The following is a 23363-nucleotide window of genomic DNA, read 5'->3' as shown; positions in this document are numbered from 1 at the left end:
CGGCGTACACATCACGGACAAACTGAAATGGTCCACCCACACAGACAGCGTGGCGAAGAAGGTGCAACAGCGCTTCTTCAACCTCAGGAGGCTGAAGAAATTCGGCTTGTCACTAAAAACCTCACAAACTTTTACAGATGCAAAATTGAGAGCATCCTGTCGGGCTGTATCACCGCCTGGTACGGCAACTGCTCCGCCCACAACCGTAAGGCTCTCCAGAGGGTAGTGAGGTCTGCACAACGCATCACCGGGGGAAAACTACCTGCTCTCCACGACACCTGCACCACCCGATTTCACAGGAAGGCCAAAAAGATCATCAAGGACAACAACCACCCGAGCCACTGCCTGTTCACCCCACTATCATCCAAAAGGCGAGGTCAGTACAGGTGCATCAAAGCTGGGGCCGAGAGACTTAAAAACAGCTTCTATCTCAAGGCCATCAGACTGTTAAACAGCCATCACTAACATTGAGTGGCTGCTGCCAACATACTGACTTGATCTCTAGCCACTTTAATAATTAAAAATTGGATGTAATAAATGTATCACTAGAGTCACTTTAAACTATGCCACTTAATATAATGTTTACATACCCCACACTACTCATCTCATATGTATATACTGTACTCTATACCTTCTACTGCATCTTGCCTATGCCGTTCGGCCATCGCTCATCCATATATATTTTTATGTACATATTCTTATTCATTCCTTTACACTTGCGTGTATAAGGTAGTTGTTGTGAAATTGTTAGATTACTTGTTAGATATTACTGCATGGTCGGAACTAGAAGCACAAGCATTTCGCTACACTCGCATTAACATCTGTTAACCATGTGTATGTGACAAATAAAAATGGATTTGATTTGATGAGTTCCTGTCAATGGGACAATCTTTTATCTTTCCCTGGCCTTTTATTATGTTTTGAGATGGTTAGTGCTCTCGGTGAACTTTGTTGCTCGACAACAGGGTTCATTGATTGACGAGAGCCCGTCATTTTTTCCAGATGGCATATTTCTGTGGTTGTGTAATGAATCTACTCATCCTCTGGGTAATTGTTTGTGTCTGTACTCTATTGTTTATTTGATCTGTGGTATGATATCAGTATGGTAAGATTCTCTGAATGTATTAGATAGTCAGTGTCAGGGGTGCAAAGTGCAGATTGACAAAGTGTAGCGAACTCTATTCTTTGGGCAGAAGAGTTATCATTTCTTGTTGCAAAAAGGTCAAGAGGTATGGTTTATGTGAGACAACGGCAAGATTTTTCAGTAAGTCTGACCGTCATCACAATCCACCACGGCAGGTGCCTGTTAGCGTGCTAGCTAGAAAAGTTATTTTGTGCTAGCCATATCCAAGAGGTAAGTTGAATGAGAACTTTCAATAAATAAATAAAAACATTTTAGCTTGATTGCGAGCTTGCTAACTAGCAATATTTACTCTGAATAAGCATATTTAACAAATCATTTTTGGACAAAAAGTCGCAGACAGTCTCTATATTGTTTTGATAGAGAGCTAACTGTACGACTCATTTGCCCAATTTATGGAGACTCCCTAAGGAACTGTTGAAAACTTGCTTCTGTTGCAATACTGTCGTTCAACATTTTTGTAATCCTGTAGCACCTTCTCAGCTTGGAGACTCAACAGCATCTCAAAGGGATGACCCGGGTCTCAGTCTCCTCTCTAATATTTCCGCACATCTCGTTTGTGTAACGTGCTAAAAGTCAAGTTCACCTCCCTCTTGCCTGAGGTGTCAGAATATAATGGATGAGCTGCCTTTGACAATGAAACGGAGGGAGGTGGAGGTTTTGGATCTGGTGTGGTTTAAGTAGAGTGATGGATATTGTCAAGTGAAGCACCTTCCCTACTCACAACGTACACTAATTAGGGCCAATTATGACTAGGATCCATATTCTGGCATATTGAGAAATCTATTTTCTTCTCCAACTCGTGCCTCCGTTGAACTTGGTTGAGCTTAGATCTTTCCTCCAGGGTAAAACAATGTGCTGCAACAGCTTTTTCTCAAGACATGCATCCTACCATCAGAAAAAGAAAAGAAAGGAGGAGACAAGAACAAAGACAGTGGTTTCAATGATGCCTGCCGGCTATATCCCTGCTGGTTATCAGGCCTCGTGAAGAGATAATTCCCCAGACTGCACTCAACTGGGGGAGAATGTTTCATTTATTCTCTGGTTCAGTTGAACATGTTGATAAAAGAAGATTCTTTTTTTATGAAGGGTTTTGATGGTTTTATCATGGAGTCAGTGGAGGACAGTAGACAATGGCATCCTCCTATAGGGTCTCCTAACTTTCTCAACATTCCAACCAGGGCAAATTTAATGGCTTGATTGGCATGCTGGTCAGGTTGAGCTAACTGGAATGCCTTGTTAGGAGGATGCATTCAGAAACATAACGTTAACTTTCACTGCTATGCAGATGACACACAGCTGTACGTTTCGAGGAAACATGGTGAAGCCCCAAAATTGCCCTCCTTGGAAGTCTGTGTTCCAGACATAAGGAAGTGGATGGCTGCAAATGTTCTACTTTTAAACTCGGACAAAAGAGAGATGCTTGTTCTAGGTCCCAAGAAACAAAGAGATCTTCTGTTGAATCTGACAATTAATCTTGATGGTTGTACAGTCGTCTCAAATAAAACTGTGAAGGACCTCGGCGTTAATCTGGACCCTGATCTCTCTTTCGACGAACATATCAAGAGCTGTTTCCTGTTTCAAGGACAGCTTTTTTTCCATCTACGTAACATTGCAAAAATCTGAAACTTTCTGTCCAAAAATGATGCAGAAAAATGTATCCATGCTCTTGTCACTTCTAGGTTAGACTACTGCAATGCTCTACTTTCCGGCTACTCAGATAAAACACTAAACAAACTTCAGTTTGTGCTAAACAAGGCTGCTAGAATCTTGACTAGAACCAATCTTGACTAGCCTGTGACAGGGGCTGAGTCACAGGCTTACTAGTGCTCTTCCATGCCGTCCCTAGGAGGGGTGCGTCACTTGAGTGGGTTGAGTCACTGACGTGACCTTCCTGTCCGGGTTGGCGCCCCCCCTTGGGTTGTGCCGTGGCGGAGATCTTTGTGGGCTATACTCGGCATTGTCTCAGGATGGTAAGTTGGTGGTTGAAAATATCCCTCTAGTGGTGTGGTGGCTGTGCTTTGGCAAAGTGGGTGGGGTTATATCCTGCCTGTTTGGCCCTGTCCGGGGGTATCGTCGGATGGGGCCACGGTGTCTCCCAACCCCTCCTGTCTCAGCCTCCAGTATTTATGCTGCAGTAGTTTATGTGTCGGGGGGCTAGGGTCAGTCTGTTATATCTGAAGTATTTCTCCTGTCCTATCCGGTGTCCTGTGTGAATTTAAGTATGCTTTCTCTCATTCTCTCTCTCTTTCTATCTTTATTTATTTTTATTTCTCTCTCTCGGAGAACCTGAGCCCGAGAACCATGCTTCAGGACTACCTGGACTGATGACTCCTTGCTGTCCCCAGTCCACCTGGCTGTGCTGCTGCTCCAGTTTCAACTGTTCTGCCTGCGGCTATGGAACCCTGACCTGTTCACCGGACCTGCTTCCTGTCCCAGACCTGCTGCTTTCAACTCTCTAGAGACAGCAAGAGCAGTAGAGATACTCTGAATGATCGGCTATGAAAAGCCAACTGACATTATACACCTGAGGTGCTGACCTGTTGCACCCTCAAACTGCTGTGATTATTATTATTTGACCCTGCTGGTCATCTGTGAACATTTGAACATCTTGGCCATGTTCTGTTATAATCTCCACCCGGCACAGCCAGAAGAAGACTGGCCATCGCTCATAGCCTGGTTCCTCTCTAGGTTTCTTCCTAGGTTCTGGCCTTTCTAGGGAGTTTTTCCTAGCCACCGTGTTTCTACACCTGCATTGCTTGCTGTTTGGGGTTTTAGGCTGGGTTTCTGTACAGCACTTTGGGACATCAGCTGATGTAAGAAGGGCTTTATAAATACATTTGATTGATTTGCAGGGAAAAAAGCTCTAAATGAGGTGAACTATGAACTTAGCAAGGCGAGAGGAGCCAGAGAAAATAGAAATCATCGTCTTGTTGTGATTGAAGTGATGTTAGCGGTGAAAGCATTGTGAGTGTAACGGGTGTCCTCCTCCTCTTCAGACGAAGAGGAGGAGTAGGGATTTGACCAAAACGCAGCGTATGTGGAATCCATATAGATTTATTTACAGACGAAAACGAAAACACGAAAAACACTTGAATAAACTACAAAACAAATAAACGATGTAGACAGACCTGACTATGAGAACTTACAATAGACGAAGAACGCACAAACAGGAAACAGACTACATACATGAACGAACGAACAAACCGAAACAGTCCTGTGTGGTGCAACATACACAGACACGGAAGACAATCACCCACAAACCAACAGTGTGAAACGCCTACCTTTATATGGTTCTCAATCAGAGGAAAACGTCCAACACCTGTCCCTGATTGAGAACCATATAAGGCTAATTACACCTGACCTAAACATAGAAACCCAAAACATAGAATGCCCACCCCAACTCACGCCCTGACCAACTAAACACATACAAAATAAACAGAAAACAGGTCAGGAACGTGACAGTGAGTCAGTGAGCCGTTCTCTTCTATAGAGCTCTACCAACTTCCTGAAGTTTCCCTCATTGTGCGGCCGCCATTCTGACAGTGAAAACAAGCCATTGACCGCACAACGCTACATTTTTTTGGGCTACGCAGAGCATTGAACCTTCGAGGTCCTGTGTTGTCGCACGAGCACGTGTGCCCTAGTTTGGTGCTTGTTCCTTGCGTGCACCTTTGTGCCACTGTATCTGACGTTCCCCTGGGCTTGGAGAGGAAAGTCTAAATAATTCTCTCTCCAAAAATGCTACATATAACAATAACAATCCATAATTTTCCATAGATTGTAAAACCCATGTGGGGACAAAAGAAAGTGGAGCTTCTCACCTTCTAGGGCATTTATCCACTTCCCTTTTAAACTGATTAAGCATGCCTTAAGGGGAATGACACATCTGCCTCATCCCAAGCCTCGTCTATTACTGGGATTCATTTATGGCAGGCTGGCGTTGTGTGGCTGGCACCTCCTGCAGGGATGTTGTATCCTGCCAAGCTCCCCCTGTATCTCATGTGGTCTGGGAGAGACATGTGTCTCATGTGTGACAATGGGTCTTGGGTTCCTCAATTCATGGCAGTTCTTGCACATGCCTGGGCGAATGGCCCTCCATTCAAGACCATCATGGTAGAACATACACTACTGTTTAGAAGTTTGGGGTCACTTGGAAAAGTCCTTGTTTTTAAAAGAAAACACATTTTTTGTCCATTTAAAATAACATCAAATTGATAGGAAATAGTGTAGAAATTGACAATGTTGTAAATGACTATTGTATCTGGAAACGGCTGATTTTGAATGGAATATCTACATAGGTGTACAGAGGCCCATTATCAGCAACCATCACTCCTGTGTTCCAATGGCACGTTGTGTTAGCTAATCCAAGTTAGTTGGAATAGCCTTCACTTCTCAGAACAAGAATAGACTGACGAGTTTCATAAGAGTTCTTTGTTTCTGGCCATTTTGAGCCTGTAATCGAACCCACAAATGCTGATGCTCCAGATACTCAACTAGTCTAAATAAGGCCAGTTTTATTGATTATTTTATCAGCACAACAGTTTTCAGCTGTGCTAACATAATTGCAAAAGGGTTTTCTAATGATCAATTAGCCTTTTAAAATGATAAACTTGGATTAGCTAACACAACTTGCCATTGGAACACAGGAGTGATGGTTGCTGATAATGGCCCTTTGTACACCTATGTAGATATTCCATTCAAAATCAGCCATTTCCAGCTACAATAGTCATTTACAACATTAACAATTTCTACACTGTATTTCTGATAAATGTTATGTTATTTTAATGGACAAAAAAATGTGCTTTTCTTTCAAAAACAAGGACTTTTCTAAGTGACCCCAAACTTTTGAACGATAGTGTACCCTCACCAGTACTATCGGTCAACAAGAGCACACTGAGGCTTTCGAATTACAGCTCTGATTACGTATATTAACCACGTGCACTGATTGTCTGCTCAGATGCTAGCTGTGGCGTTGTGTGATTTTCATGAGTGCTATTTTTCCCATAAACCTGCTTGGAGTTAATTGAATGACACGGTATGTTTTTGTAATAGCATTGAAAAGTGTGTGCAGACATTGCCGGTAGAAGGTGAAAAGACAATATTTTCACACATTTTGGGATGAAAGACGTTTCTCACAAAGTCTTGTTTTTCTTGACAGAAAGTAAAATATTCTTTCATGTGAAAGATACACTACTGTGGCACTGCTACGAACTCAACCCCGCTAAGTATTATCTTTTATTTTAATTGACATTATCAGATTGAAGGCAAACGTTTGTTCCTCTAGAGTTGACTCACCCAGATTATGTTTCTGAGTATAATCGACCTCCCTCAAAAAGCAGTATATTAGCTTTCACTGTGTCAACAACCCTTCTGGAGTAAGATGAATACATTAAACCAGTAGGCTTTGCCTGTGCCAACAATAACGTCCCTGTGTTGTGATTAAGTTGAGAGGGGAGGACGTGATAGCCATTTACAGATGTCCTTTTCTTCCTGTTACAGTTTAACTTTTCCACACACTGACTAAACATGCTGAGTGATACGTCCAAGAGAGGGATCAGTCATGAAGGCTGGATCTCACACTAGACCTCCGTTTTCATCATCAGCCCTGATGACCAGATAACGGGTAAGATACTCTCTTGAAAGGGAATGAACTTTGGCAACAGGGGCCTATGCATCGAGACGTGTGGTGCGGTATGGAACTCACCTTGCTCTAGAATGGCATGGGCCCCTTGTGGGAGAGACGGGGTCGTGGGCGTCTCCTCTTCCAGCCGGCCGGTCTGTGGCTCTGGCCACCCCTGCCGGGGTTCTGCTGGACCAGCCTTCTCACGGCGCCCGCCTCTTCTAGTGCTGTGCCATGCTCCGTGGAGGCCATGATGGGACCTGTAGAATGACAAACTCTTGTTAGCACCCCAAAATGGCCACCACTACACACATGTACTTTATCAATGAGTTTTGCTACTTCTGTAGGACCAGAGGTGATGCATGTTAGCACCCTAAAATGGCCTCCCTGTAGACATGTACTGTATGTAGCCTATCAATGAGTCTCACTACTTCTATCCTCAGCTAGATTGATCCTCATTTTGATTGTGACTTCCGTGATCTCACTCTCAGTCATGTGTACATAAGACACAAATATGGATAAGAGCTATAGCGGATGAGGCCAATCGAAGATATGCCAAGGTAGCATGTGTGTGGGCCTCTCTTAGCCCACCCATGCATTGAAGTTCATCAATTCAATGTGGTGGAACCAAAACACAGCAGATGTAGCTCGACCTCGGTGAGAAACTCAAACCGTAGTGTCTCATGTCCCGTGTGACTCACTTCAAGATTACAGATGTCTCACACACCAGGTTTGGTGAAGGTACATACCACAGCACCCTGTGTTTGACCCAAGATTAGGGACAGGCTAAAAAGTAGTATGCGTCCCACAGTGTGTGTGTGTGTGTGTGTGTGTCAGAGAGTGAACCCAGATGTTTCTAGTCATTTCTCAATAAGTGTGGCTTGATCTTTTAAGCCTCTACTCCAAATGGTTTGATCCACCTCAGTGTCTCCGTAACCTCTTCGACCTTTTTGCAAACTCAAAGACGTTCTTGAGAGAGTACAGACTTTCAAGTTTTTTTGTTGTTGAGTATCTCGATACCATTATATGATATTTAATGTGGGTGATCTTTCACACAACCCCCTTAATTGCTTTAGTCGCATAAAATGTCAGTACTTAGTTTAGTTGGAATTTTTGTGTGAGCCTGTCAAAAAGATTGAATGTCTCACAGTGGAAAATTCCAGTAAGGCTTTGTTAAAAAATAAATAAAAGAAAAAAACTATAGTAACTAATAGATGGATGAAATCAACTCTTGTATGCAATTAATTTACAATTTGCTAACCTAATTAACTGAACAAGTTGACAACCTCGTAAAACACGTCATCCATCAATCACAACCCTTCCTAGCTAGCGTATAATGTTCTTAGAGCTTGGTGAAAGCGTGGTTGTCCTATGTGTTATTTTGCATACAACCTTCCCACAATTGGAAATGGTGTAGGATAGTAGCTTGACTTTGGAACATTCTCAGCACATTTTAGGAACTTGACAAGTAAATGTTATTTTCTTAGTATTTCATGACTTTTACAGAACTTTTCCTAAAAGTTCAAACATGGTTACATTTAATCACAATTGTGGTAATGTTCTAGGAACGTTCTCCAACTGGTTGGACATTGGGAATTTTCTTAAATAGTTCAGAGAATGTTAAGAAACAACATTCCTCTGTGGGAATTTCAGTACTTGACGATAACATTGCCTACACAGGTTTCCTCATGGTTCTATTTAAAGTCATGTTCTCAAATTGTTCCGAGAACATTAAGAAACCTTTCCATAAAAAAACACACAAAAACTTTTGTAACGTTCTAAGAATGTTATTTAAAAACCTACATTCCGTTCTCAGAACGTGAAAAAAACGTTCTATAAAAACCACAAGAAAACTTTTGTAACATTCAGAGAACGTTCTAAGACTGTTATTTTAAAACAGATACATTCCGTTCTTAGCATTAACAAAACCGTCTATCCTCTATCTTGTTAAGTGTGTTCAACTGTGTTGGCCACACCGACTGATTGGCCACAACTGATCTTAACTCAACACTGAAGTTGGAGACATATCTCCCTCACTAACTTTAAGCGTCAGCTGTCAGAGCAGCTTACCGATCGCTACAGCTGTACACAGCCCATTTGTAAATAGCCCATCCAACTACCTACCTCATCCCCACATTTGTTTTAGTTTTTCTTCTCTTTTGCACACCAGTATTTCTACTTGCACATCCTCATCTGCACATATATCACTCCAGTGTTAATTGCTAAATTGTAATTACTTCGCAACTATTGGCCTATTTATTGCCTTACCTCCTTACTTCATTTGCACACACTGTATATAGATTTTTTCTATTGTGTTATTGACTGTACGTTTGTTTATTCCATGTGTAACTCTGTGTTGTTGTTTGTGTTGCACTGCTTTGCTTTATCTTGGCCAGGTCGCAGTTGTAAATGAGAACCTGTTCTCAACTGGCCTACCTGGTTAAATAAAGGTGAAATAAAAAATAAAAATAATAACTTGTAGGAATTGGTCTATATGGATACAAGACTGAATCCAAACATTACATTTTTAAAATTTTATTTGCGTTTTACATTTCCTGTGTGAAAATACTCTGGATACATTAAGTAACATAAAAATATTATTGAAAAACTTGGGGTAGGTGCAACATGAGACACAAGAAATGACAAAGGTTTGAGTTAGAGGTCAAACTGGTGTCTCCAAGTGTAATTTCATGCACTTTTATGACTCAAAGAAGAGTCTTCGACCATAAAGCGCTCTCCTAGCTGTGCTGTTGAGGAACTAGAGCAATCACTGCATCCCCACCATCACACAAGTACTGTTGTTGTTTACGCAATCCAAAAACGGTCCATTTATATTACATTGATTTTGAGATATGGAAGTTTGAAGTGCTCATTCGGCTTGTGTTTGGCTTGCTTTCAAAGTACATTCAGTCCTCTTAATTTACAGCATTTCCCTCAGTCAGACAAAAATATTTGCAAAAGTTGCCAAATTTGTGGGAGTGATGGGGGCAGAATGTCTGTCAGTCAAAACCCACACAGAGCTGTGAAGCGGAGAACCTGAGCTCTGACGTCATGTATAGCATGTTACCGTACAGCCATTGCCTTTCAGTTTAGGCACTTGTCAGTGTTCAAATCTGCCATTTTCAACCCGTATACAGGTACGAGTGTAAAGGGTTAATGAGTGCTTGTTTCCTTTTGAAATGTGGTCTGTTTGAATATAGAAACATTAACAGCTTTGTATGGCGCAGTGGATAGAGAACAATGTCAATGATGCCGTGTCACAATAAAAAATAAATGTGTTTGCATGATTAACGCCTAAGGAAATTCATTTCCATGTGTCCTATCTGTGCTTGGAGTTCAAAAAAGTCAACCCCAGATAACCTAGCAGTTGTTATGAAAAGTCTTGTTGAAACATTCAGTGAACGTTTTAAGGAACTTATTCAAACACCTGCAAATAACCTATCATTTGCATTCTCAGAGCGTTAATAAAACCTCCCAGGGAAACCTTCACGGAATCACAGTAAAACCTTTTAAGGACCTCCTCTGCAACCTAACGAACGTTCCCAGAACAGTTCAAAATGTTCACTTCTGTTTTCAGAACGTTTAAAAATCTTTCTGTTTTACCGGTCAAGAAACATCTGGCTTCATTCCCACAACCAATGTGAAACCAAAAACATAGTATGTTCCCAAAACGTCCAAGGAACCAAATGTGCTAGCTGGGTTATTTCCGAGACCCAGTGAATATTTTTTGCATTTTAATTCTAAGCTATACTTCGTCTATCAGAATTCGTCACACATTTCCGTTCTCAACTTCACGATGCGTGTGCGTTCCTAAAAGAGGCATCTTTTGCTGAGAGACACATAAATACCTTTCCTGAAAAATAAACAACAATTCCCATTAGGCTTTTCCTGTCAAAAACCAAAGTGACATCACTCACATGGTGTCATGACATTCCAGGCTCCTCCCATAGGCGAGACTGGCAGCATTTTTAGAATTCTCCTGGGAAGAACCTTCCTTTTAGGTTTTATGTCTTCTCCTAAAACTGGACAATCATCCACATCCTCCCGTACAGGTGGGAAAAGGAGCGGAGATACTTAAGGGCTGCAATAGAGCAGTTGTCAAAGTCATGATTACGTTAGCCTCTAGTGATTCTCCTAATTGACTAGGTTTATGGAAAGTGTCTGGAGACCATTCCTGTCTCCCCATGTCTGCTTCCTGTATCCAGCACAGCAAAACACAACTGGAGAAACTGAGGCTGATGAATAAACTAGCAAGGGCTGTCAATGGGGTGGTGAATGGTGGATCCTCATTTTCTGTTAAGGAGCTTTCAGACTAGGGTTTAATTAACATCTCTCCGCTGCACACATGCGGACCCCTTCTCCAGCTGACAAGGTAAACTCATTTGAATGGGGAACAGCTTTTGCCTGAATTGAATTCATTATCCACATGCCATCACAGTGAAAGCACACGTATCAGCAGACATATCATGTACATTGGTTGAACCCTCACCATGTTTTGACACTTTATATTCATTGATTATGTTCTAAAAAGTTTAGAATAGCATTAGAATCAGGAAATCGAGACAGCGCCACGATTTGAATGGTTTTACACAATGGTGAATTACTGTTATTGTACCAGAAGGCAAATGTAATTAAAAAAAAATGTTTTCCATGTATATCCCCATGAAATGCCAGACGTCTCAAGTTTAATTTCCTGGGCTAGTCTTCTTCTGGGCACATATAGCATATTTGCAGGAAACAGTGGGCTAATTCATTTGCACCGGGGAAAAGGCTCTGCTGCGTATTTCAGCATCTAAAACAGCATCCCCCCACTACGGCTGATGTGTGAAGGCTGTGCTGTTGGAACTGGCACTTTGACATATGCGCACACGTACACACACACACACACACACACACACACACACACACACACACACACACACACACACACACACACACACACACACACACACACACACACACACACACACACACACACACACACACACTGTAATTACACCTGGGCCGGCTGTGCTGAACACAACTCATCACCCGCTTCCCTCCTCTCTGGGTCGCTCAGTCTGTCATAACCCGGATCTGTAATGAGACAATTTAGATGTTTCCTGCCACGGCGAGCTGTCAGCCGCTGCTCAACTCTGGGCTCTGAGGGGAGCACATCTCCTGACAGATCTCAGCCCTACCGCCCGTCTGGCCACAGGAAAGAAAGGTGTAATGAAAGCTTCTAAAAATAAGCCAGGGCCCAGTGATAAGACTGGCAGTTATGGATTGACTCTTCCCACCAGGAGAGAAGGTATCAAGCTGGCCCAGACATGATATAGCAACTTCCAGTTCCAGGCATATATCTTTAGCCATATCTGGATAGATGGGATGAGAAGGCAGCCATCCAAATGACATAAGACCTTGTAATTGAGGCCCAACTCAAAGTAATCATTTGTTAATGCACATTTCATCTCCATAAACAAAACCCACTATACTATCGTATTGCTGTGAAATTGGATCCAGCATATGTAGCATTCCATTTGATATTTTCCCACGGTGGGATTCCCACAAACATGATAAGCGGGTAAGGAAGCAATATGGCAGAGATGAGATATTTCTCATGATACCACTCCTCCTTATCTCAACATCTGACCCCAGAGCCCAGGCCCTCATCACAACCAAAGGCATTTCTCCCCCTTCTGGTAATTCCCTAAGTAAACTCGAATTAATAGGGAATTTCTGGAATGCCGGAAATATTGCAGCTACCGCTACCAGGCCTATCTGAGAGGGAAGTGGTGAGAGAGAGGGAGAAAGAGAGCGAGAGCAAGACTGAGAGAAGCAGAGCTGTGTCACAAACTGGCCTGCTTCCAGGCTTAATGATACATGGCCAGGCGGCTGCTATCTAATTCCCCTTCCTTTGTTTCACCACACTCCTCAGGTGCCATCCATTACGTTGCCTTTTTCACTTTATCTCATTTCAGAACCGGCCGATACACAGCGTTTCTGACAGCCCTTCCCTGTCAATGCCCCTGCAGCCCCATCAACCGGGCAGAGTTGTACGTCTCCCAGCGCTCGCCGTTCTGTCAGAGAGAGAGGGGAGTAGTAGGGAGAAATGGATGCCTGCTGTCTGGTGCCAAGTCTATCGATCGATAGCCGCATGGGTAAATTGGATATCACATTGCTTAGACGTGGCACGCCGATGGAGGAAGCACACAGGGAATGGAGAATGAGGAGCACTGTTTCTTTTGTAGAGAAAAGCTGATTTGTGTAGGATGCCAAGAGGCCCACATAACATATCTCTGGTCTTGTACATTTCCCAATGGCTTTAGACTTAACTCGGTCGCCAGGAAATATGACATTTTCTCTCTTTCCAGGACGATGAGTAAACCAGCAACAGGTGGGAAGGTTGAACTGGTTATTTATGGATTGATACAGAATCAACAAGGTTCCTCAAGCGTGTCGCACTGAAATTGAATCCTTGCAGTGTTTCATTTTCTGTGCGTAAAAGCGAACTAATACATCGTTTCAACTAATCTTATCTGTTTCTTAACTGGAATAGTCTTTGCTCATTGCTCAGCTAAACTGATTATAAATCAGTGCACTGTCTCATCGATTATCTTTCACGGTTCACAGAGCGATTGGAAAACAATCCCTCTTGCTCTGTTTTCTCTCTTTCTTCATCTGTCCCTCCATCCCTCCTTCCTCCTGCTCCTCCACACCCTACATCTTGCTCTCCGTTCTATCCTTCCACGAAGCAGAGGATGAGGCAGCTTGAGTGGCCCTTGATGTGTAAACAAGCAGCTGCCATAGAGTGGAAACGAGAGCATCGGACTGGAACTGGGCTCTGCTCTGTAGTAACCATGGCGAGAGATGAGGGTGGAGGACAATGAGAGAACAGGAGAGAAGAGAGTGGAAGAAAGAGGAGAGGAGAACAGAAGAGATGAGAAGGGGAGGGACCAGAAGGTAGAGGAGAGAACAGGAAAGAACAGAAAAGAAGAGAACCTGCATCCTTGCTTGGTAAAACACTGGCTCCAGTGCCTCGCCGCTTGATGCCACATCTACCATGGGGCATCATCAGGCTCCTATTTGATGCTGGCAACGGCTAAGTGCCTCATGTCACAGGTGACAGGGACGTGATAATGAGCTCCATTGATTCAGACAGAGATACATTTTCTGTTCAAAACCGACTGAGCCAGAGGACCATGGTTCAGTGCAGCTTACAGTACAGCATGTCCCTTTTCCGTGGAAGTAATAAGCCATTAAGTAATAACCATTAACATCATCTGCAGCATTTTATACACATCATTGTATATACATAGTCTGTAGCTGTATATACAGAACATTGAGACAGTTTGCTTTGTACCTAATTCCGTGCATTTGCCTGGGTGATCCGTATGGGTAACACTGCTAGGGATGTGTTTGCGTGAGAGTAAGAGCAAACACCCTAGTGAGTGAAGCTATGGTTATTAGTGTGACGTACGGTAAGAGGAGTGAGCCCACACTGTCTCCATCACATGCTTCCCTCATTCACTAAAACAAGGCATGGACCAGTGATTCCCTGTGTGTTTAGTACTCCCACAGACACACTAACCCACAGACCCAGACACACACAGACTCACCCCACATACTGTGCCCAGGGATGCACCCTCCAGGAGGCAGAAATGATATTTAGGCAGAAATGAGACATGTTAATCATGCAAGTACATACAGCACAAGCCAACCCGTTTTCCTAGCGTCGCTATTTTAGCCCTAGCATGAGCAAAGCTTCTGCTGATGCTGCTAAAGTATGGTGGTGGATTTGCTAGCCGTCTGCTAGTCTAGCTTTCGCCTTTGCATCTACCACTACCTCAGATATGGAAATGCAGTGGAAGAAGCAGACACCCCTGCCCTGTTCAGCATTCAGAACCCCCATTTGGAAATGTTCTGCCTGTTGAAGCCGGAGTCTGTCAGTGTGCTGCTAATCGCATGGCTACCAGTAACTCTGGGCCTAGGCAGAAACTGGTGCCATTCCCTAGCGGACTTTCAGACCCACGTTACCATGGCAGCCACTGTGAAAGGCACTCAGGGAGCAAAAAGAATGACATTGTCAGTTGGAATGGATCAGGTTTCACCGTTTACAAATTTCAGCGCATAATTAACCTGACTGGGCAGCTTATTTTTTTTTCAACCGTTTCCCCTGGGCGAGAGGGCTTGGGTCCTGTATGTGTGTGTCAGCCCTTTGCTTTCATGGCGAGCAGAGTGTTCCAAGCAGTGTGTTCCACTGCTGCTCGGCCCTGTTTGATATGTAGTATTGTGGTACTTGTCTGTGGTAATAATGGGTTGTGGGGGTGAAATGAAGGCTGGCTTTGTCCCTAACCACTCCCTAGAGGAAACGGAAGTGCATTAAACATAGCGCCCGCTGCATATTCCCAGCTCTAACGTAACCCCCTTTCTAAACTACGCTAACTATCGCTCACTTAAGTTGAGGGCTCCGAAAAATGTGAACAGATTTGGCAGACCGCTCTGTTTCTGCAGATGTCCCTTTGAGCATGACCTTACCCCCTATGTCGGCTGTGAAGTTGCAGCCCTTTGAGTGAACTACACATGCTCCCAAATTAGTGAGAGTGTTTCGTGATGAGGTGTGAGACGGGGCAGCCTGCTCTGGTAGCTATGATCAGAGCTCTGCGTGTTCAAAGGGCCTCGGGCGGCGGCAGCGACGCTGAAGGGCCAACTAATGAAGCAATGGAGTCCACCACTGGACCGCCTGGCTGCTTTCATTCATCCACCATCCAACTCAATGGATTGGTGTGAATCTATGGCTAGGAGTTTACTGCATTTTAGGGTCTTTTAAATGCAGGCAAAACCAGAGAGCCGATCATGCATAGCATTTGAAGAGAGATTTCTCCCTGAACTGGCCTCCAGGACGGTAGCAGGCTGCTGTCTGAAAGAGGATTTAAAACCCCAAGTAGGAGACTGGAAGTAGCAATAGGCGAATGGCGTTTTAGACCTGGATATTCCAGTAAGCAGTAGTGGGCTGAGGCCCAGCACGTCGGTCGGTATGTAGACTAATCAGCGAGGAGGTGAGGTGGGTGTCGCCTTAATCTCCAGAAACAGCGTGGCAAGGGCAGAGGGATCCTCCAACCGCCCGTTTCCATGGGCACGCTAATCAAATGTGAAGCACCAGCTCTATCCCCTCCCCTCTTTTGTGTCATCACTGCCCCCCTGCTGTGAACTGACGTGCCCTCTCCCATGTTATAGGGGAGGTGTGTGTGTTTGTGTGTGTGTGTGTATGTGAGACGCCAAAGGTTCACTGCAGCTCTGCTACTTTAGGGATCAGTGCTTCTCCCATAGGGTAGGATTTAAAGGACAATAGCGTCAACATTGCATAAGGCTGTTTCTCAGCTAATGAGGGCATTTTGACGTCATGGTTAGGTAAACAGCAAACGCACACATAGGTGAACAGCCAAGTCAGCTACTCTTACCTGACTGGCAGACATCCTAGTAGTAGTAGGACTTATGCCACCTGCATTTATAACAACATTAGTATAAACGTTCGAGTCAAGGGGTAATGCTTTTCTGAAAGGGTTTTATATACAAACTGGTATACCTGTCAGATACCTGTCCCTTGGGTCACATTGTGTCACATAAAACTGAAATATATAAGCTTCTTAAGGCGTTTTGTTGACAAATGTACTGCACATGCTAACCTGTGTGTGTTTGTCCTGAAGCATCCGTGAGATGTTCCGCCGCTACTTGACTCAACGTTCTGCCTGAGCGAGATATATGGTTATGTATCCCGCTTCTTGTTTTCCCCTTTCACAAACATCTGTTCATGGTCAGGGGCCAGCAAAGAAAGGAGGCAACCTTTCTCTCTCCTCATCAGTAAATGAGATCGAGAAAGAGGCACTGTGGGAGGTCCAGCCCTACACCAAATATAGCCATTAGGACACATATTGAGAGATTCCACCTATCAGTCACAGGCTGATTGACCCACATTGTGGCTCTCTCTTTTGCATGTGTGGAATAGTCAAATATCATTAGTTAACAAACTACGCACAATGGCAACTTCCCCCCGCCATGAATAACGTATTGTTTCATAAATGAATGATTCCACGTGTAGCCCACTTGGGTATAGGAAGGGAAAGTGATCTAATGGTTTCTAGTTCCATGCATTTCATTTCAATCGGGAGGGGTGGGGAGAGAAATGACTTGACTTTGTATGTGTGTCTTTGAGAAAATAAAGAGGTATAGCCGCAATAAGGATATCCTGTGGTCTAGGGCCTGGGAGGTAAGACTAAACACGGTGGGGGCACTGGTAAGGGGCACTGGTAAGTGTTCCCAAACTCTGCTAAGCCCCCTTTGCATGGCCCATCGTTCCAATGCATGATCCACTACTTCAGAGTTCGCATGAATCTCCCCAGTCCTCCTTATCTATAACAGTCCCTAACAAGTGCCAGCTGTGTCTTGCTTTGGACCAGGTGTCCGTAATGAATGTACTGTACGTGGTTTTAGCATTAATAGGGATACAAAGTTGCCTTTGGTTATATTTTCATTCCACTCTCTTTCTGTTTTACCTCATTCTAAAGTGATGTCCAGCTGCTCCTATATTTCCATGCATTGAATTATGGATATCTGTCATGAAAGAACGAGATGAAACAAAACAATGTTTGGCCACAAGAAATGATGGGAAATGATATCTGTGACCACCACTGTTCAAGAGTAATATTTTCCCATTCCATGTTTTGCGTAAATTGACCGTGTAAGTAATTAAAGCTCCATTCATTCATTCCAACGACTCCAGAATATTTATTCAGGGGTTCTTGGTGTGCTGTTAATAAAAATGTCCACTCCGATCGTATCACAATTGACACCCACTTTAAATGTAACACTTAATGTTTGAACAGGGAGTCATAAATCACGTTAATATTGAGCCCCTGGTGGAGCTAGCGCAGGTTTTGAAAATATCTGGCTTTGATTAAGCTATTGGGTGCGAGAATGGGAGTAACCTGGGCCTGGGGATAGGGATCTGGTGGTGCTCAGAAGAGGCCTGGCTAGCATGGTGGGTAACCCCAACCATCTGCCCCAGGGCAGCATTCTCATAGCTCTCATATGAGGGAGACAGACTAAGGCCCGACTCCGGAACAGCTAGGGCCACATAATGGATTCAGGGTCAGGCAGAGGCAGAGAGCGTTTCAAGACTAATTGTTTTACTACCGTTGCATGCCACCTTTTATTGCTCTTGTTCGTCCACCTGCAGAAATTTGGGAAGGCAAGTGAGACCACCAGCTGTGAAGTTTTTAGAGGCTTTTTAATATTTCAGTGTCGTGCATGGCGCTCCCCTCGCCACTGAAAGCTTAAACGACCCTTGTGCTCCAAGATGGCCGCTCTCTCTCTGTCTTTCCTTTCTTTTTTTCTATTTTTCGCTCCCTGTGTCTTTCTCCTTATGCATAGGCCTACACTTCTGACCGATGTTCTAAGTGAGTTGATTTATTCATTCAAAGGATTTCTGAATTACATTACAGCGCCTCAGCAGTCGCATATGCTAACGTCTTGGAGCCTACCAATTGACTTACGATTTCCCCCCACAAATCTCTTCCCTCTCCTCTAACGCAATTGTGGACGGTTTATATGAAGTCCACGGTGAGTGGGAGTTATACCAATGTACAGTATAAAGTGGCTTATCACAAACAACATTAATAAAGTCCCAAGACTTTATTATTGAAGTCAACAAGACCAGACTGTTTTTTCAATACAGTAAATCGCAGGCTATGGGTTTTTACTAGGGATTTAGGACTTTATTTCGGTTTCTCCATGTTTGTCATTCATTTACATGGCAGAGTGCAACAAGTAGTTAGCAGTTAGTAGAGATTGCTAATAAAATAATTAGCTCTTCCTGATTTGGGGGTTGAAGAATGAAACTAGGCCTACATGATGTGTCCATTCAGGATTGCCACCATGCACCATACTATAGCCAATGGTCAAACATTCTTGCTGTCTATTGAGCATGTCTGGTTGCCTCTGTAAAGAGACAGAGCCGTGAGTGTCTGTGTCGCGTCTCTCAGACTAGCTGTCCTATCTCGAAACTGATGGTTTGGCTCTGATTCTCTGCCAGCGTTGCGAAGAGAGGAAATCCAGGTTATTCACAATGTGTTATTCTTCATGTGTATCTGTGTGTGTGGGAGAGAACAAGACAAACCCAGCTGCCACTCACTCGCCCAACTAAGCTAGCCCCCGTGCCTCAAAGACCCTCTGAATGATTCCCCGTAATCCCCTAATAACCTAACTACTGCGCCCACTCTGTCGCAAATGTTTGCCTACCATTATTATGTTATTGCAGGACATCTGGAAAAGTTTTCCTGTTTCTGTTCTCTCTACGGCCCATATAATCACTGCAGCAACAGCGGACACAAAAAAACTCTTTACATGACCAGAGCCAATGTGAAGGAGCTGGGATTATGATTTAAGGCTTCCTGGGTACTGTTAGCATAGGTCCCATTGATGTTGTTTCACCAAATATCCTGGCTTTTCCTCGCCGCCTCCCTTTTCCCTTTTTTTATTGTTGAAAAGAAACATTGTGTGGATGTAGGTGCCTTAATGAGGGCCTGTATTTATTTTCTCCGGCCTCTCTGTGGCTCTCCCTGACCCAGAACGCACCACAGGTGCAGCTGAGTTGGGACTATGCTGGTGCCGAATCCCGAGAACCGACAATACATCAAAGTTTCACACGGAATAATAGCATTGCTGACAGCTCACGGGAAATTGCCTCCCTACTGTAAGGCAGATGATTTCTCCCATATATAATTCCAGTAAGAGGAGCCCCCCTATCATGCCCACCTCACAAAACCACCAACCACCTCACCTGTTCAAATGTGCCTGGGTCTCAACCCGGAGTCAACCAGGCCTCTAACATCACACACCTCAGAAGCATTGTGCCTTTTGAGAGTGTGTGTGTGTGTGTGTGTGTGTGTGTGTGTGTCAGCATCTGTTGTTTTCCTCCTGTACAACTCTCTGCATTTAGGGATTTGGGCGGAGGTGTTTCCGGGCCTGTGAAAGATGGGGTTTTGATATCTCGGCTGACAGGCCTGAGAGGCCAGACTGTTTCCACAATACGGATTGTTTACATACCAGCCCTTAAGAGTTAGAGGGGGAGGAAGACAAGTGATCGCCTTCAGAATGAATCATGAATACCACATCTGAGGCTTTGCCTGCTCTCTCTTGCTTTCAAGGTAGACTGTGCCTTTTTGAAGATGGGTAATTGAGGTACGGTATGCTGTTCAGGGATGGTGATATAGAACCAGCAAGGCCACTGTAGTGCTACTGAATCTACTCAGTGACACCGAAGGACTGCCGGAGGGGAGTGTTAGATTGAGGTTCTGTCGCCTGTTGCACCATGAGCTCTGACTGACAAACACACACGCACAGGCACACAAGCAGGCACATACACACACAGGTCCCCACCCTTTCTCTGCCTGACCATGCCAGTGCTTCAGCCTACACACACACACGCCTGAAAACAGATAACCCGGGAAAACTCCTGGTGAACTGGAAAAAGCATTTGTCTCGAGATGAAAGGCTTCACACCCACTTCCTACACACAGAGCCTTCTCCCGACACCTTCCCGCGACAGCACAGCGCATATAGCAGAGGCTGGTGCTGCACAGGCACAGACACAGACTCCAGCTCGAACTAGCAGCATCCATCTCTCCCCACACCCACTAACGCTGCTATACAGTAGCCTCCCCTTTCTCCCTCTCAATGTAGACAATACTACAGTACCAGCTAGGGAAACAGGCAAGGAGAAAGAGCAGATACAGGCAGCATGTCCTGAAAGACGTAGAATCATTTGAATAAGCATTTTTGAGCCCACACAGCTTCTTTTCCTCCGTCATCAGAGCACAGGGAAGGGGAAGTGTAGGGCGGTGCTGAGCTCTCGGGCGTCGAACATGGTCAGACACACGCAGGGGCTGTGAAAAAAAACGACACTGACCGTATAATGCAGGATAATTGCTTCCCATGTACTCGTGTGGCCAAGACAAAAATAGCACGTCACACACCGTAATGAATGCACCGCTTGGAAGCATGGGAGACGATGAGCGTCTCACTGCTGCACCTTGTAGTTTTATACGCCAAGTGTGGCCAGTACACCTCACAGATGCATGTACAGTCAGGCACGTAATACAAGTAGATATACACAGATACACAATTATGAACACGCACGTGCCGACCAGCAGTGGTTAATAGATAGATGTCGATCCTCAGAGAGGTAGCTAGAAGCATTAACACAAGACCCACTGTTGTGTTTTCACACACAACTGTTACCTGCACCACATCTGCAGGCTGGCCAACGGTCAGCTAACTGCCCCCCCCCCCCCCCCCCCACCCCTCCCACATCACTAAAGGCTCCTACTCCCATGAGCCACCACTGAGAAATACCTCTAGACACCATGCTCCACGTTCGTTGTGGCTTGTTGTAATTTGTACGCACAGGGATTCTCATTTCACACCCGAGTCCAACACAATGGCTCCAGAGCTGCGGCAGCACTTTACGGAAATGTACTGTGACAAAGGAGCACAAATTGAGCTCCTCAAGAGACCATCCAACCATGCATCTAGGATTATGTGCCTCCCCCATAGACATTCTAAATACAATCCTCATCAACAGCACACCAAATGAATCAGAGCATTGGATTACCACGGGAACAGGCATGCTGTTGCTATAATGTGGTGAAAAACAATACACTAATACATTATAAATGCATTTAGTCAGGTGGAATTAGGATTGTACAACCAGTTATGCCTCTACCAGCTATGGTTGATTTATTTCCCCACACTACCTTGCAGTACATGTGCCATGTCCACTGTCCATTTCATAACAGTCACAACAGTCCTATAGCAACACAGCCTTGACAACACTCAGCCACAGCACTCAGCATAGACAGCAATGACCAGCAATAAAAGCCCCTAAATATTTCATATGAGCCACAATCTCTGCTGTCCCTCAAGCCGAATCAAGTGAAAAGCATATGACCTAGAGCACCTTATACACTTCAATACAAAATACAGCCCCAGCAACAATAACATGGAAACCACTGCACTGCAGTACTATACACAGTCAGGTGCTGAACAGATATTCCTTCCCTTTTAGTGGCACACAAGGCTAATCACACTGGGTAACTGATCAACTACAGCTGCCTTAGCCGAGCCTTAGGGCCGATAACGAGGGAGAAAATAGAAAGCATAGGGAGGCTACAGGCAGAAGCCCGAGCGAGCCCTGTACTCACCAGCACTGGCAGAACACAGCAGAGACACCAAGAGCACAATCACCAGCGTCAGGATCTTCACATTCATTTCTGCACTCCCCTCTGGCTCTCCGGTAGTCGCTAGCTGATATACTGTAGTGTTGTGTGTGTGTGTGTGGATGGGAGGGAGGGAGAGAGGCAGAGAGAGCGACTGAGCGAGCAAGGGAGAGAGAGAGGGAGAGAGGGAGAGAGCAAGACTGTTTGCTTCTCTCTCTGTGTGTGTGTAAGAGTGAGTGTGCGCGTGCCTCTGTATGCACCCTGGTGCGTGCGTGTGTTTGTGTGCCTGGGAGTGTGTCTGGATGCCTGCCTGCCTGCCTGGTGCGTGTGTGTATTTCTGTATGTGTGTGTGTTTCTAAATGCGTATTTGTATATCAGTGTGTGACAACGCCACTCCAAGACTGAACGCAAGTCTTTATCTGAGCTCTCCCACAGAGGTGTGCAGTTCTTTTTTCCTTCTCGGAGAACAGGGCAGCCAGTGCCAAGTTCAGTAGAGCTGTGAATGCGCTGGGAGTCAGCTTGTAGTTCGAAGAAGGTCTGTCTGGCTGTGGGTGTGTGCAAGTCCTCTGTTTGCCTTGGATAACAGGAGCCCAGTCGGTCATGTGGCTTATGTATCATTGACTCTGTGGGTCCTGGAAAAGGGGGCCACTCCACCCACAATGTTGCCCCCCACGCACACATACATCGACCCTCCCACTAAAGGAAGAGAGGGAAGGAAAGGCAGGCGGGGGTAGGAAAGGAGGAGTTGTGGGGGGTGTCCAGGTCATCATAATAACCAACCACATGCTCTTGTTGATAAAGTAGTCTTTGAATGTAGCTCCCTTTCCTTATTCTCTGTCTAAAACTCCAGTCCTTAGAGACTAAGGGCATGGCGTTAAATGTTTTGCGGTATTTCAAGTCAATGTCCGCGACATTGGGAGTACCCTTAGGAAAAAGTTAGCAGACTCATTGGCTTGATCCAATCTCTTGTTGTTTGTTTCACTGACTCTGAGTAATTTGTTTGGTTTCGTTTCCAATGTTATATTCTTTGGTGAACAAAGCAACCAGAAAGCTACCCTCCCTGTAAGGCTCTAAAATAAATGCACTTGTTTTTTCATTTGTTTATTGGACGGTAAACAGGAAAGGTTGCATTTCTGGTACTGAATTGTGAGAACTATCCGTGCGACCACTACAACTGTAACAAGTACTCTTATCAGCTTTGTCCATAGATGGGAGGAATAAGTACCCCACAAGACATGCCACCAGAGGTCTCTTCCCAGTCCCCAAGTCCAGAACAGACTATGGGAGGCACACAGTACTACATGGAGCCATGACTACATGGACATTTTTCCCACATCAAGTAACT

At 44.6% G+C, this 23363-nt stretch overlaps 1 protein-coding gene across 1 annotated transcript in view; it reads right to left on the bottom strand.

Moving 5' to 3' along the window:
- apln (apelin) overlaps positions 1 to 22602 on the bottom strand; it is a 28988-nt gene extending 6386 nt beyond the window's left edge. The window contains exons 1-2 of the mRNA XM_055889391.1: positions 22004 to 22602; positions 6849 to 7024 (exon numbers count right to left, since the gene is read on the bottom strand). Of these exons, the coding sequence (XP_055745366.1) occupies positions 6855 to 7024; positions 22004 to 22070 (237 nt within the window). The 5' untranslated portion in view covers positions 22071 to 22602 and the 3' untranslated portion in view covers positions 6849 to 6854. The remainder of the gene's footprint in view (positions 1 to 6848; positions 7025 to 22003) is intronic.
- Between the last annotated feature and the right edge of the window lie 761 nt (positions 22603 to 23363).

The sequence above is a fragment of the Salvelinus fontinalis genome, chromosome 29 (genome assembly GCF_029448725.1).
Source record: "Salvelinus fontinalis isolate EN_2023a chromosome 29, ASM2944872v1, whole genome shotgun sequence".
NCBI lineage: Eukaryota > Metazoa > Chordata > Actinopteri > Salmoniformes > Salmonidae > Salvelinus > Salvelinus fontinalis.
This window is presented reverse-complemented; position numbering and strand designations above follow the sequence as displayed.